Raw genomic sequence first — 16,140 nt, forward strand, 5'->3', positions numbered from 1 at the left:
TTCCAAGTGACCTGTAGAAGGCCTTTCACGGACAAAACACCCTCACATCAAAGCTCGGCAGAGTTAGCAGTCGGTCTCACTGGAGCTCTGCCCTCCCTCACTGCAAAAGAAATTTGTATTTTAACTCCCTTAAAATCACAGAGGTGTTACTGCCCTCCGTTCCCCTCCGTAGCTGCGGTATTCCCGTCGCGGGAGGATGCCGTGCTTCCCAGGAGCTCAGTTTATGGCAAATCCTTGGGCTCCCGTTGTCGCTAACCTCTCGCTGCGGTCTCTGGAAGCCCCAGGCACGGGTCAGGGCTGTGCTGGCCTGGGTGCCACACAAACGGAGCACACGAGTGGCATCAGATGCCACCAAATCAGAACAGGAGCACTTTATAGCTGGTGGGCACTGGTGTAAATAACTTCAGGTGCACAGAAGTGAGCTGGACGCTGCGTCCCAGGGCTGATCTCCCTCTCAACAGTTTAGCATGGGATACTGTGTCCCCTGCTCCGTGCAAGTTACAGGGGCTTTGTGAAACGGACAGCAAAACATTGTCCCCTGTGGTGTAGGTTCCAAAGGTGACCTTTTCTGTGCTGTCTTGAGTTGGAGGGAAGAGGCCCCTCTGAATTCCAAATAATTTGTAAAAGAAAAATGCTTTCATTCTGAGCAACAAGAAGTGACTTTTTTTCTTTGTGGGTCCTTCAGAAAAGAGCAGTGTTGTTCCCCTCGCTGAGAGCTGGTATGGTTCAGGGGCTCGGACAGAACGGCTGCGTAAGTGCCATCAGATCATCCGCTATCACGGGCCACAGGGTAAGAGTGAGTTACCGCACGCACCCACGACACACTGAAAGGATGGCGTCCAGGAGTAAGCACAACGAACGGGGTGGTTTTGAGGGGAAGAGGGGAGCTGAGGTGTGGGGAGGCTTGGGCTAGCGGGCTAGCTCACCTCCTGCTGCGGGCTGCTGGTGTGTTTGATGAGAGCGGGGAAGAGGAGATGATTTCTGCTTTTAATTGTTGGTGGAAGATGGGTAGTAATAACACTTAGCACTTAGGCAGAGCTTTATATCTGCAAAGCACTTTACGAACATTAATGAAAGGATCCTCTCTGTCCCTGAGGTGTTAGGAGGTGGCTGAGACTGGGGGAGACCACTGGTGCCCTGCGCGAGGACGTGGGGAGGTGACTCGAGGCGAGGAAGGCGGATGATCTCCCTCTTCAGAAAAAAAAAAATCGTTTCAGGAGGGACCTGATGATGTGAAGTGGGTTGTGATATTGCACTAGAAAGTCACCTCTGTCCTGGGTGTCCCTCTGCTACGTCCCGGAAGACGCAATCGTCTTCCATGACCGTTACCTTCTCCGTGCCATTGGAACTGTGTCTTGGGGGAGCGGGGTCACCGTGCCCTGACCAGCTGTAGCAGGAAACAGCCTGGCATGCTGCATTTTTATTTTCTTGCTTGCTTTGTGTTCTGTGATTATTAGGCTGCTTCTAAAAAGCCTGGAAAGACCAAATGCTTGTGACCTGGGCAGTAAAGGTGCAAAAGAGCCCTTTTAGTAAGGCTCTGACTGCATCACATTGTGGGTAATTCCTGTTTTCCGTTGTTCTCTCTTGACAGACAGGTATGTTCCCAGTCCTCGCAAAGTAAATCCACGTTCTTTGCGTTATTTCTGCTTTAAATGTCTCTCCGCGTCTTGCTTCTCATCGCTCCTTGGCTGTAAGAGCGTTTGGACAGGCTGATCTCCTGTTTCATCCTGGAAGGGGCGTATCTGGGAAGTTAAAACAAGTTCTAAGCCTGTGGCTACCTCCTCCATTTGTACTGCGCACTACTGCCGGCTTTTTCTGCCCTTGCTCCACTGTCTCTTGGAAACCTGAGGTGTCTTGGTACACCTTGATCTCTTGGCTTCTGGTTCCTACTCTTAAGCTTCGTGCCTTCTAATCTTTATCCGTTCCCGTGGTATTTCGGTGAGATGTGCCACCCCACGCGGAGGCGGTGCTGGAAGCGCAATGAATAGTGCCTGATGCCCGAGACCCCAGCTGAGCAGCCAACAGTTCACCCAGTTCAATGGCCCGTCCTTAAAAAATCCTCTCCAAGATCTTTTTGGTAGGGATGTGAAGCGGGGTTCTCTGCCCTTTCCGCGGTCCCCTGGTGCGGCAGATTGCGGCTGGCTGTGTCGCCGGCGCTTGCCGTCGCGTGCTCGTTCGTGATATTCTCGGCAGGCTGTAGTGGAACGGGATGCTGAAGCCTCGAAGCGTTTTGACCGTCAAGCCCTTAGCGTGTCATGTTGGCTGGCGGTGGTTTTGGAGGCTGCTCTGCGTCAGTAATAATTGTGTTTATTGTTGCTTTAATTGCAGCAGTGCCAACGATTTAGGATCCTGCTGTGCCTGAGTACGTAGGAGCGCTGAGCAGAAAGCAGCCTTTCTTCTCTGGGGAGCCGCCCTCTCCGTTTGGAACACGCGTTTTTCTCCTAAAACTGCCACTCTCTAACCTTTCCTCTTTTCTTTGCTCCCTATTCGTGTCACCTCACCAGGAGCCACCTTATCTTTCCTCTCGGTTGCTCTGTCCCAGGATAGTTGTGTCTTAGTCCATGTCCTCGATAGCACTACTTCCGCACGGGAAAGCTGCTCCCCATGATCTCCTGATGACCCCAAACCCTTGAATGAGATCCCTGTCTTGATTCCCTTGAGCGAGCTGCTGCCCTCCGTGGTGGCTGAGGCTATCTAGAAAGGTCAACGCCGAGAAGTTCTTCAGCTTATCTCTAGCTTTTGCGTACCTGGTCTGCGGTCAGGATTTTCAGTGTTCGTTCATAATTTCTGCAACTTCTTAAGAACTTTTTCCAAAGTAGACAGGAGTTGTGGGAGATGTTTTGCTCTCTACAGAGGACTGAGGTGGCAAAGCTGGTCGTGAGTGCAGACACACGAACCCAGTGACTCCCATTTCAGGACGCCGTTGCCTAGGTTGCGATAAGAGCCGAAGGTCCCAAACAGGAGCAGGATTTAGGTGGGAAGTGATTTTATTTCTTTACCAGGTGTCCCTGATTTTTCTCTGCTCTAGATGCACGTGGGCCCTGGTTTTGATGCTCTCTCCATAAAGCTTTTCCATGTTTCTGGTTGCTACCGCTTTCCACTTTTAAATTCACTTTAATCCTTCCTGTCTTCTGCTTTCAGATGAGAGCCGTGCAAGTTTGAGAGCATCCTGTTGATTGTCAAACGGCCTCCATGCACTTTGATGTTTTCTCAGTGGTTTTTTTGGTCTGTGTGCAGGCAAAGACCAGTGTTTCCAGTGAATCGCCCACACAGACACCCAGTTTAATTTACAGCTTGGGCCACAGGAATAATCAGAATTATCCCTTGCGATGGTGATTAGTTGGGGTTAATTGCTGCTGAAATGCATGTGCTGGTGTGTTCAGTTTCTTTTGTGGCTGTATCCATACTGGGAAGACTGGGAGCAGGAGCATCAGTTCTAGGCAGCCCAGAACGTAACGTGCTTTGTTGTTTGCCACAGATTTCCATTTTTTTTTAGGTGTGGTGGTACTGGCAGACATTTAAAATAACCTCTAGCCCTCCACAAACCTTTTTGTACACCTTTCCACTCAGACAGCTGAAGTCTGGGATGGCTTTTGCTGACAATCCTTCGATGTTTGTCCTCCCTTCTGGTTAAATTCACCCTGCTGAAGCTGGGGTTTTGCCGAGAGGTGTTATTTAATGATGCTGCTGTCTCTCGCAGAGCTGCTCTGCACTTTAGGAGGTACATAGACAATCTCCGCGGTCCTCTTTCTGGTTGGAAAAGCATAGGGTGAGTAGATATTTGTTGGCAAAGTGCTCCCTCGTTAGAGTTCTGGAGCAGCAAAAGTATTGAGTTATGGAAGTATAGGGAAATAAAAGGGAAATGAGTCCGGTATCTAACGCGCTGAACCTGGAAGCTCAGTGTAAAAGCCAAGGTGGATTTAACACGGATGGTGGTTGCTTCTTAGCTGGGAAATGTCAGCTTCTTCCCTGCTTGAGGTGTGCCCCGTGGCTCTTCAGCCTGCCCGAGGAAAGGGAGGGTGGGAAATGCAGCCCTGGTTTGGCCCAGGCTGCCCCCGTGCTCTGAGGGAAGGGATTTATGGCTCTGAAGCGTCGGAAAGCGCTGGCTGAGCCCGCCTTGTCGCGCGTTCCTCTCAGCACTGAACTGCGGCGCTGGATTTCGGGAAGAACGGCATCTCTTGTGCCAAAGCTCCCTCTCATGGCGCTCCTGCATGGATGGAGGAGGTGATGCTCTGCGTTGCAGGCAGAGTGCATCCCGCTGGAGGCAAACGCTGCCTGTTCGTGGGAAAAATGAGAGAGAGACTGGGACTTGGTCTGGAGTTCCTGGCTCTCCAGTCAGATGATCATACTGGTGTTACAGGTCAAGTGTGAGAGGTGTGTGAAATAAACTCTGTGAGCACTCCCTGAAGTCCTTCCCCACCCTCCAGCTCCTGAGTCCTAAAGAGCATCAGCTATTTCCAGGCACTTGGCTGTCGCCGTTTTCTTTTTTTTGCTTGTTTTCTTGAGTTCCTACCTGTTGTGCCTTTTGTTTTCCATCGGCTTGAGGGTCCAAGCCTTCTGCTCGGGACGAGACATCTGCTAGCTTCCTTTCCCCCTTCGCCGCGTTATTTCCTCTCTGGGCGTACGAGGGGGAGTGCGATGTGGCCGAGGACTGCTTCGGAGTTGCCGTCGCTGCCGTGCCCTCCTTTTCTCCCTCGGCTAGGACTTGCCAGGCGTCCCCGCTTTCCGTGCTGCCTCAGGTCCTATCCAAGTGCCGGCAGCAAAGCCTGACCTGAGGCAGGCTCTTTCCTCAAATCCACGCTGCAGTTATCCTGCTCATCTCGTGCAAAGCGAGAGTTTTCTGGGCAGCGGGAAGGGAAGGCTTCCCAGCGCATCTTACCTGCGGTGTGCGTGACCTCAGTCCGCGTTTAACGGGGCCGTTAAGGAGCAAAACTTCCTCTCAGGTCTATTAGTGAGTAAAACTCTTCCTAATCTTCAAGATCTTGACTCGGTTTTTGCGAAAGCTTGTGCTGAAAGGGACTTGACGTGTTCTGAGCTGCCTGCTGCAGTTCTGATGTACTGGCGTTTCTCTCGCTGGCGCTGGAACAGCCATCTTCCAAAGGTACGCTCTCTTCTTGCAGAGCTGGGCATTTTTGCTGCTTTCCTTGCCGTGTTTGAGCCCTCTGACCTCACCGTCTCCCCCTGTGCTCTGTTTGGCACTGACTGAAGTTTTCTCCCTGCCCGGCGTATCTGTCTGATGAGGGGACTTCTCTCTGGCTGCTTAATTATTTCCCCAAAATCATTAAAAGGCAGAGCGGCACAGGAACAAACCTTCATTTTGGTTTTTGTTGGGATTCCGCCGCCCTGCTTTCCCTCACGGGCGCATGCAAAGCGATCCCATCACGGCGTGCTTGCCAGACCGCTGCTTTTTTGGGGTCTTAACTCCATCAGCGCTTGCTGATGGCCACTGTCTGGTGGCAGAGTGTCACCTGCAGCGACCGAGGCTACAGCTTCCCAGTTTCTCCCCCCCCGCAAACGCTGCGGCTGACTGGAAGAGGTGATGTCCAGGGAATAGTCTCAAGCTCCTGTCCTAGGGATAAACTTCAATTACCAACGTCAACACAGGGATTATTGGTGACGGGCTGCACCTCCCTGCCTGCGTGCGTGGAGCGCTCTGCCCTGAAGACCCTTTCCTCTGGCTCAGCTCTGCTGTCCCGCCGTGACAGCCACCGGTCTGGCCAGAGGAACTGGTGGAAACTCTTTCCTTTCTCATCTTTTTGTGCTTTTTTTTTTTTTTTTTTCTTTGGTCCAGCTGTGTTGGGCAGAGCGCAGCTGGGTGGTCTCCGTGCGACGGGGACTCCACGCAGCAATGGCATACAATAAATCCCTTTCCTCCCACTCCTCTCCATCAGCGGACACCGATGCCTCTGTGGAAAAGCCCTTCTCCTGCTGGGGCACCTCCGAGTAGGGTAGCCATGAATTAACTCTCTGACCCCAATCGCCTCCTTAGAGCTAAAGCCTTTTGCGTTTTTGTGGGAGAAACGGTCCTTCCAGGGAGCTCCGAGCTGCTCTGGCTGCCTCTGGCAGGGCTTTAGAGCGCTTGCCTGTGCAATCGGGGGGTGACGGCGCAGGATCCCGTGTCCCCACGCTCAACCGAGAGGTCGCTGCCTGTCCTGGGAATGCTGCCCTCCGAATCCCGGCTCCGAGCTGCCCCGGCATGAAGACTACGAGGAAACTACAGCACTCCTCACGTGCCATTCTCATGTGACTTTTTGTACCTATGTATGAAAGATCCAAACTAATATTGCTGTAAAGAAAGATACAGATTAATATAGCCTATTCTATAAAGATCTATGTACGTAACCGTTTCTGTGTATCGTACGGCACCGCGTATAAAGTGGATGTAGAAGCATGACTGGTGTATGCGGCTGTTCCCGAGCCTGACCTGGAGAGCGGTGGCTGTGGTTTGCCTGAGGTGATGTCCTGAAGGATTGTGCGTGAGTTTGAGTGGGGAGAAGCCGCGCTGCGTCCCCTCGGGGCAGGGGGACGGGGATATGGCGTTGGGGCATCGCTGCGGCTCTCCGGAAGGCCGTGGGGAACGCTTTAGCTGCCCGTGGGGGCTGGCGAGCGCCTCGCTAGCTTGGTCTGTTCTGGATCTCAGCCTTCGGAGCGGGGAAAAATGCTTTGGGCAAGATCTCCATCCCTTGACAACAGCGCGACGCTTCACGCCCTGCGTTTCTGCGCGCCGCTCGCTAGCTCCAGGCTGACCCCGTGCAGCCAAGGAGGAACCCGAGGAGGCTCGGATCTAGCAGTCTCGAAGTTCTTCAGCGGAGATCCTGCGAAGGAGGTGAGTTGGAATTGGTGAGATTTTCGCAGAAGCCCGGCTGTGAGCGCCCCTGCAGAGCGTGGAGCGCAAACCAGGATCGCGATGCCTGGTGCCGCTCACACCACAGACGATGGATGGCTCCGGTAATTCGTATTCTGGAACGGGGAAAGCTGTAACTGTGGCTTCACGGGGGCAGGGAGGAGGAGAACGAGGGGAGCCACTGGAACAGCTTCGGGGCGGAGGGGAACGGGAGCTTTCTGAGCAGCCATGGGAAATACCGTCGGGAAAAGGAATGCCTGGAGGAAAGTAATCCTATTAACGGCTGCGTGGCATAGTTTTTATGGCTGCTCCTGAGGAGACTTAAGTACTATCAGGGAATTAAGGGCTCAGAGGTGGCTGAACTACCGAGCCCCTGTAAAAATGCCGATAAAAAGCGCTGGCATGTGTGAGTGCCTTCCCCGATGCCGTGGTTGTGTGTTGTGGGGTTGTTTTTTTTCCCCTACTCGTAACAATATCAGTCTCGTAAAAAGATATTGCCTCTTCTGTGAGCGCTTCCCCTCGTGGGGAAAGAAAAACGCGGAACCCTGGATGCTACCCCTGGATAACCGCGGAATGATCTGTGCCGAGGAGCGACTGCTTTAATGCAGTCACTACGGAGAAAAACATATGAATGTGTGTGCCCGGCAGCCATAAAGCATCCAGAGCTACGCCAGGAAAGGAATTTTCACTCCGTTTGTGAGCCAGGCTGATGCGTTCCCCAGCAAGCGAAGAAGACGAGTGAAAAAATGGAAACACGTGAGTAGTTAAAGCCGTGATCTAATTGCTAATTGCTCGTGGATGGAAACCAGCGTTGCTGCGCTAGTGCATCCCTCTTTTCGAGGATGCTGGGTTGTACTTCAGTTAGACAAGAGAAGAAGAGGGGCGATGCTCGTTGCCTTACGAGGCCGTGTTTGTACAAAGCCCCGGAGCCGATGCACTGGCACAAGCTCCATGGGGTGCAGTAGGAGCTCCTTTCCACCCTGCTCAAAAAGTTTTCAATTTTTTTTTGTTGTTTCTTTGCTTTTTCTCTTTTTTTTTTTTTTTTTTGGGTTCTGAATCGCAGCGGTGCTGGTTTGAGCCCTTGTGCTTCCGACTGCGCTGGCCTCCCATGACGGAGAGTCTCCCGGAACGAGCGTCCCTGGCTGACAACCATCCTTTATTATTTTTTTATTTTATTTTTTTTTTAATCAATTATGGTGTTCTCTCCACCTTGGGAACAAACCTCTTGCCGTTAATGAATAACCGGCGAGAGATTTATCAACGTGGCGCTCTCGCCAAGAGGAGATAACACAGCGAGCCCGCGGCGGTCCGCTTCCGCCTCCGGCAGTGTGGGAGCTTCCCGGGGTGCGTACGGGGCGCTGGGGAAGGGCGAGATCGCGTCCTCGCTGTCCTACCCTGGCCGTGGGCGGGTACCGGAGGAGGCTCGCGGTCAAAGCAGGCTGAGAGAGGCTCTGCGAGGACGCATCTCCACCCAAACTGGAGCTGTGCGTTGATTTTTGAGACGTTTTGCCCCAAAACTCCTGGAAGGTACCTCTGCTTGGCTCTTCATTGTGTTTGGGGCACAAAAAGAGCTCCTGGGAATGGAGGATTGTCACTGAGAATTTTATTTTTGTTTGTTTTTTGCACCCTCCAGGCTGAGGAGGCAGCTCCCAGTAAGGCCCCCCCCTCCAAGTCCCAGTTTGCCTCGAAACCGGCCGGAGTCACCCGAATCGTGAGCCAGAGGCACCCTGAGCAAGCAGCGTATTTTTGTTGAGGTGGCTGCACAAATTCCATGGTGCAACGCCGGCGTTCCGCACGGCTGGCCGGGGGGCTCCCGGGATAACCCCGCTCGCCGGGGAGGGGAAGAGTCGCAGCGGTGTTTGAGGGGAGGAGAGGCTGGAGCACGAAGGTGAAAGCGTTGGGGCAGAGGGGACAGGAGAGGAAAGAGGAGGGGGAGACCCGCAGAAGGGAGGGGAGGTGTGAGGGAAAATTAAACGTACCTTGGTTTCACAGCGTTGCGCGCTGGCTGCCTCGGAGAAAGCTGTAGAGAAGGGTGTTTCCCGTGTAAGGCCGAAGGAGGATGGAGGGTAAGGAGAAAGAGAATTTAAGGTGGGAATATTTGTGTGAGCACAAAACCAAGGAGAGAAATAAAGCAGCTGGACTCGTACCACAAGGCCTGATCTCCAGTTGGCCGGTATTTAGGTTTGGTCGATCCGGTTCCAGGGAGAATGAGTTGGAAGGGTGAAGGAGGATGAAGAGTTGACTGCACCCACCAACCCTTCAACCAGTGTCGCCTTGGTGCGCGAGCCGGGAGGGCTCTCCAAAGCTGGGAAGCGCTGGTGATGTGGTGGTGGTGGGGCATCGTGCACTGGAGAGAAGACAGAGCCCTCCTGAGGGTGTGCGGGGAGGGGGTGGGCTCCCGCGTTCGCTGTCCCAGGACGCGGGCAGAGCAATCCGGGATGTATCTCACACATCCCTGATAACAGCACGGGTGATGTTGAAGCCAACAAGGCCAATGACCTCAGAGCAAATGACACCGCTTCGTGCTGCACCAACGTTACCTCTCGCCAGTCTTTGCGCTTCCCTCTCCCATTTCTGTGTCCTCAGACAAAGCCTGGTTAGGAGAACAGGAGGAACGCATTGAGTTCCTCAAAGGTAAGGTTGGTAGAACACAGTCACAAGAAACAGAGCGGCGTTAAGGCTCTCATCCCTCGTGTCCGCGGCTCAGCAGAGATGTCTCAAATCTCCCTCCGTCTGAGCCGTGCGGACCGCAGCGCTCCTCCTGCCCGAGACCCTCAGGCGAGGTAAGAACGGGATGGAATAACCGGTGTCCAGAACCCTTTCCATAACCGTCCCACCAGGCCGTGCAGCTGACCACAGATGCTGACGCAGAAGAGCTGGCTCTTCCGTACGCTGGCTGCCGTACCTCGCTGGCAGAGACCACGGTGTGGGCCAAAATCTGCCCCTCGTCCCCCCCCGCTTTCTACCGTTGAGACCACACAATCATCCCCTTCTCAGCCGTACCGATCAAAGCGATTATGCCTCAGCCTTTGGCTGCAGGCCTCGAGGTGCCGCGTCCAACCTCGGGGAAACTTCTGAACAGATTTTCTCCGTCCTAGCATCCTTCCTCTGCGCGTTACCTGACGGGGTTCCGGTCTCAGGTGCTGGCTGAAGTTGTTAGAGGCCCTTATTTTCCCCGCACAGGTTACGTTTAGTGGGAAGTTGGACTGCCCGATGTGTTTGTGAAGAGAGGGAACGTTGTCAGAGCGGTAAGGTTGGAGAGCGCTGTGTGGAACAGCCGTGGCGTTTCGCAGAACACGAAGCAGGTGCTCTCTCTGGTGCTCTAGGACGGAGGGAATCCTGGACTTCTCAGAGCACTAAATTTATTCTTCCTGCTCAGCTAAATCAAGAAATATTGCACTTAGATTGCTGCAATGTTCTGCTTTAATTGCTTTTGCAGGTTTTTTTGGGTTTTTTTTTTTGTTTTTTTTTTTGTTTTTTTTAAGCTGTGATCGCTATCAAGCTATCAAGTCTGTTGGATCCCTACGGAAGGGATGGAGGAGCAGAGCGTGGTTTCTGTGGCTGGTGGCATCACAGAGGAGCAGCGTCCTTGCCTTGGCAACCCTAGAAATTCACCTGTGGGCTTTATAAATTCTCTAACCAGCTGCTGAGCTCTTCCCGTGTTTGCGTGAGGATTTTCCCAAAGCGCCTTGACCCAGGCAGAGAGTTTGGGAGACGCGCGAGCTCCCCAGCTCCACCCGGCAGCGTTGGTCCAGTGGATTAAGCCTCAGAAAGCAGACCCAGAGAATCCGAGACCTGAGCTTGGTCCTGACACTGGCTTGCTGTGAGACCCCCACAGAAGCCTTCGTCCTCAAGTGCCTTCGTCTCTGGTTTGGGCTCTCCAGCTTTAGACGCCAGCAGACCCCGCGGTCTGTAAACGTCGCGCTCTGTTTCGTTTGGTGGAAGTCAGGCAGAACTGGAGGTGCTGCGATCGCTGAAGGCGGTTCGGAAGAGGTCCGGGCTTGAAGGCCGCTTTTGGAGGAGGTGGTGAGCAGGAGGTGGGAGCTTGTGGAGCACTGACCACGGGAGAGCAGAGCTGGACAAGCTCACGGCCAGCTCGCTGGCTCTCCTCGTTGACTGCGTTCCTGTGGAAGCCGTAGTCTTCGTGTGAAGGTCTTTGGTCTCTCGGTGATCCGCTGACTGGCTCGGAGCAGCGTTGTCGCACCGGATGGGAGCAGCAGCTCTTCCCCAGGGCAGGCAGGTGGGGTGAAGGACAGTTTCTGTCCTGCGCAGCCGGGTGACCCTGAGAAACACCGATTCTGCGCTGTCCCCGGGGCTGAGCTGGCTCCAGCGGTTTTTTTTTTTTTTTTTTTGGATCGGAATCAAAACTGGTAAAGCCTTTTAAACTGGACTTTGAAATTTAGCGCTGGAGGGAGAAACAGCCACACCTTCCGTGAGCAATATCCCTCCACCCCCTTCCCGGCTCCCGCCGCCGACCAGCCGCGCGGGACGGGGAGAGCGGTGTTTACGGAGAGCGTGACCCGCGGGAGGGAGCGTGCGCGGATCCGGGGGAGGGGGACGGGGACGGCGGGAAGGAAAGCAGAGGGCACGCTGCGATGGGGAGTGGGGTTCCGTCCCCTGGCACCGCTTTCTGTGCAGCGATAGATCAGTGATCCCTCCTCACTCCGCGGCCTTCTCGCCTCTTGGGGGATTACACGAGTACGACCCTGAAATGCTGGATCCCGAGCTTTTTTGGGAAGGGGGGAGGTCCGGTGCTTTTCCCGTTCGTTAGGTCCAGGAAGGGAGATGAAGGAAAATAAGGCGAGAAGGCTGCGGAGCACCTGTACCTCGCTCGATTTGGGCACGACAGGTTACCTTACGACGACTTCACGGCAGGGACGACAGACACGAGTGTTTTGTTTATCCCGCTCCCCCCGTGTGGACTGGGAGCCTTTACCAGGACGGTTGGCCGGGGGCGGCAGCCGCTCCGCTCCGGTTTGCGTCGTTAGCGGGTTGCTGGCAAAGAGCTCCTCACGTGAGAAATGAGGCTCTGCACGCGAGTTCGCGCCTCAGGGACGGGGAACCCCAGGCGAAGAGCAGCGCGGTCCATCTGGAGGGTTACGGACCCGCGGCAGGTCCCTCTCTGGGCCGTTTGCCTTTCAGATCTCACAGTCATCTTTGGACCTGGCTTTAGGCTCCAGTGCCGCACCGGGCAGGAACTCGTTCTTCTGCCAGCTTGGCCGGCTTTGACGGCCGCCGGTGAAGCGACCCAGAACAGCTTTGGCCTTCCCTTGTTGTTTTATTGTGCCGGAGGAGCCGAAACTCCAGCTCCCTCCTGCCGCTCCCGTAATTTATCAGCGGTCTCCAAGAGATGCGGAGATGATGCACGAGAAGACGACTCGCCGGCGGGCAACCTCGCGGCGAGCCATCAGGGAGGAGGCTCTGCGAGCAAAACCTGGCCGGGGGCGAGCGGAGACTCGAAGCGGGAGGCTTTCCCGCACGCCGGTAGCACCGGCCTCGCTGCCCTCGGTCCCGTGCGTGCCTGCGAACGTCGGCCGCCGCGTTCTCCAGCGGAACTTGGGCGCCCAGGGCTGTGAGCCCACCCCACGGTCTTCTCCTTGACGGCTTGCTGAGCTGGGACGTGCGAAGGGTTTGGGGCTTGGATCCTTAGCGGGAGAATGTAGTTTTGGGATCTAACATCTAAGCCGGCACCGAGCGGGTTTAGGCCCGGGCTAGCGCTCGGGCTCCGTGGCGAAAATAAAATTTCAGCTTTCCTTCCCCCCGCGGGAAGGAGGGAGGCGAGCGTGCGCCGGGAACGAGGGGCGTGGGGCGGCAGAGAATAACAATTGTCTTAGCGAAAAGAGAGAGGGAGAAGAAAAAAAGGGCTGTTGAGCTCTTTCTCTCCATCCCCGAAATAATAGACCCATTACTGTCCCCAGACCTCGGCCCCCCTCCCCTCCCCAGGGAAGAATTGGTCACTGCACAGCTGTGTGGGCGAGAAAAATATATTTATATATCTAAGAGAATCCGCCCTTCTGAATGGGTTTGTGGGGCCGGACAAAACCTCCTTGTGCCCTTTATCTGCCCAGAAGAGAACGGCCCCACAGTCCTCGGCTGGCAGGGGCTCGGCGGTTGGTGAACTGTGGTCAGATAACTGTAACTTCATTTAGATACTGTCCTGTTTGCCGCTTTATTTTTTATTTTTTTATTTCTTTTCTTTTTTTTTTTTTTTTTAGGCATTATTATTGATTGTGGGCACATCTGGGGAAGAAAACACAACTGGCCCTTCCCCCAGCCTCCGTGCTGGAAGGAATTTAAAAATAGATATTTTTTATTATTTTTTTTTTCTTTTTTCTTTTTTCTTTTTTCTTTTTTTTTCTTTTTTCTTTTTTTTCTTTTTTCTTTTTTTTTCTTTTTTTCCTTTTTTCCTTTTTTCTTTTTTTTCTTTTTTTTTCCTTTTTTCCTTTTTTCTTTTTTCCTTCTTCTTCCCTTCTTTTTTCCTTCTTCTTCCCTTCTTTTTTCCTTCTTCTTCCCTTCTTTTTTCCTTCTTCTTCCCTTCTTTTTTCCTTCTTCTTCCCTTCTTTTTTCCTTCTTCTTCCCTTCTTTTTTCCTTCTTCTTCCCTTCTTTTTTCCTTCTTCTTCCCTTCTTTTTTCCTTCTTCTTCCCTTCTTTTTTCCTTCTTTTTTTTTCGTGGCTGGAGGTGGGGTGTTGATTTGCGGTTTGGAGAGCCGGGGGGGGTGCGCTGGCCAGTTTGGGAAAGGGGGAAGGCGCACAGGGTCCCGCAGAGGGGAGGGGGGTCCCGGCTCGCCTTCTCCCCGCCCGCGGAGGCGGTGCTGCCCGGTGCGGGAGGAGGAGGAGGGAGGAGGAGGAGGAAGGGCGGAGCGCGGCGGAGCAGCCCGAGTTTTGGGAAGTGGAGTTGGGGGGGGTGGATCGGCTCTCAGCGATAGGCGACGGAGGTCGATGGGCAGCGGGCGGCCCCGGTGGGTGCCGCTACCGGCTGCGGGACCCCGCCGGCGGGGAGGCGGCGGCGCGGGGCGCTGAGGGCGGCGGTGGGGATGCCCCCCTGCAGCCGCCGGCTCTGAGCGGCCCGCCCGGTGCATGGCACAGCGATGGAGGTGGTGGACGAGACCGAAGCTCTCCAGCGCTTTTTCGAAGGTAAGGAGCGAGCCCTTCAGCTCCCAACTTTCTTTTTTTTCCCCCACCCCGGCTGGACTCCGGAGCGGCCCCGCTGACCCCAGCTGAAAGCGGGGCGCGGCGGCCGCCTCGGTGCCAGGCTTGGTCCGGATCAGGGTGCGTCGCGCTCGCCTTATCCGAGGGGTCCCGACGCCTCGAAGGCCGGGGATCGCCTCGTGTCGCCGGTTGGGTGGCGCCGCGCGTCCCGGCGAGGACCTTGGCGTGGCCGTCGGAGCGGGCTCTGTCTCCCGACTGTCGCTCCGGTGTACGGATCGTAGACATTGGCCGTGGGGCCAAACTCCTGGCCGCCCTCCCCGCTTGCCCGGGGACGGGCGGCCTCTTGCCCCGAGCCGCTGGCCGCGGCGCGTTGGGAGGAGGCTCGCCGCTGCGTCCTTCGCTGGGGAAATCGCTGCCCTTTGGGCTGGAAGGGAGCTGATCCCGCAGCAGAGGGGTCCGGCAGCGGACCCCGTGCCGTCTCTCAATCGGTGGGGCAGTGCTGGCCGGCCGCAGCCCGGACCCTTTTGGGCACCACGTGTCTGCGGATCGGAGTCTCCTTCCCATGAGCGCAAACTTTCACCGAAACCAAAGGTGGAAAAGGGGGTGTACGGCGAATTTGGGTGCTCCGTCAAGCAGGGGTGAAGTGCGGTGGTTGGTGGGGCTGAACTGCGCGACTGCGGAGGCGTTGGGACCTCGCCGCCCTTTGTTGTTCCTCCCTCTGCTCAACGTCTCTTCTCCCCGCTCTGGTTTTATTGCCGCGCTCCGCTCTTCCTCGTTGACCGTATCATTGCTTCTCTTTCTTACTCCATTTCTTTTTCGTTTGTTTCTCTCTTTCTGGTGCTGCGCCCCGTGCCGCGTGCCCCTCGCTCTCCGGCGGGCCGTTGGCCAGGGGGAGGTTTCGGTCGCACCCGCCGTGCAGCTCCGGTGCGAGCCCCCGGCACGCGGACGCGCTGGTCGAGGCGGGGTGGGGGGGGAAACATCCCTGTCCCGGCGAGGCTCCGTTACGTCAACAGGTCCCGGTGCCGGCGGCAGAGCTGGGGTCTGCCGGGGGACCCCGGTCCGCGGAGAGCAGCGTTGCCTGGGGTGATTGGGGTGGGAGGGCCGTGGGCTGGAGGAAGGACTTCACCCGGGAAGGAAGGCGAAGATGCAGCGCGGGCAGAAGATGCTCTGGAGAGTCAACAGAGGCTCGAGATGCTGACGTCTCACTTTCCTCTCTTCTGGCAGCCGTGCGACGCCTCGGTAACGCATCTCCTCCTCTTCAAAGGCAAACGCATCCCCTCTGTGCTCCAGCCACAATTCTGGGTTCCCGGGAGCGACGGGATTAGCCAGGACAGGCAGCCTCACCGCACGGCCTCTTATCGTGCGCTCCCAGCCTGCCTTCTCCTCCGCCTTCGGGGGGGGGGGCTTGTTTTGTTTTTAGGGTTTCGCTTGGACCGTTCTCCCAAACCCTGCCCACCCACCCCCTGCCCTCTGGGCACCCCGCACAGCACCCCGGCATTAAACTTCAGCTCTCTGGCTCTCCGTTTGTAGAAGGGGAATTCTTCTCCCTCCCTCCGAGCATCTCTGCGCAGGGTGGAGGGTTTCTTTGGTTCTTTTCTGGGGGCTGTGGGTGACCCTGCTTGGGCTGGGGCTTGGAGATGACCTCAAGAGGTCCCTGCCAACCTCAACCATTCTGGGATTCTTTCTCTCTTTTTCCTTCTTTCTCTTTTCTTCTTTGCCTCTTTCCCTCTTTATATTTTTATCTTTTTATTACTTTCCTCTTCTTTCTTTCCATCTTTCTCTCTTTTAAATCAGAACCATCTTATCCCCATAAAAACCAAGAGCAAGGGAGACCGGGCTGGAAGGATACTCCTTCGCCTCTGCTATTTGTTTACGTGTTTACCTTCCTTTTTCAAACTTTTCTGAGCTTGATTTATTATTTTTTTTTTTGTGGAGCCCAACGTGGCTGTTTATCCCCCTTGGGCAGCTGGATCCCTGTGGCAGTGTGGGCGTTACAGAGCGTCGCTTACGGCACCGCGCTGGAGGGCGAGAGGGGAAAGGGAGAAAGCTTTTCCACGAGGGATTGCGGCTCGGTTCGGTTTATGCGGCGAGTGAAGAAATGAGTTTTCTTTTTTTCCCCGGCTTTAACCGGGGTGCTCCGGAGGAGT

At 55.2% G+C, this 16,140-nt stretch overlaps 1 protein-coding gene across 4 annotated transcripts in view; it reads left to right on the forward strand.

The window, feature by feature from the left end:
* Positions 1-13,787: 13,787 nt before the first annotated feature.
* Positions 13,788-16,140, forward strand: part of MYRF (myelin regulatory factor) — a 43,728-nt gene continuing 41,375 nt past the window's right edge. For all 4 annotated transcript variants that reach the window (XM_086749714.1, XM_086749717.1, XM_086749716.1 and 1 more), the window contains exon 1: positions 13,788-13,978. In XM_086749714.1, coding sequence (XP_086605840.1) covers positions 13,933-13,978 — 46 coding nt within the window. In that variant the 5' untranslated portion in view covers positions 13,788-13,932. The remainder of the gene's footprint in view (positions 13,979-16,140) is intronic.

Source organism: Chlamydotis macqueenii, chromosome 5, assembly GCF_036417535.1.
Source record: "Chlamydotis macqueenii isolate bChlMac1 chromosome 5, bChlMac1.mat, whole genome shotgun sequence".
NCBI classification, from domain to species: Eukaryota; Metazoa; Chordata; class Aves; order Otidiformes; family Otididae; genus Chlamydotis; species Chlamydotis macqueenii.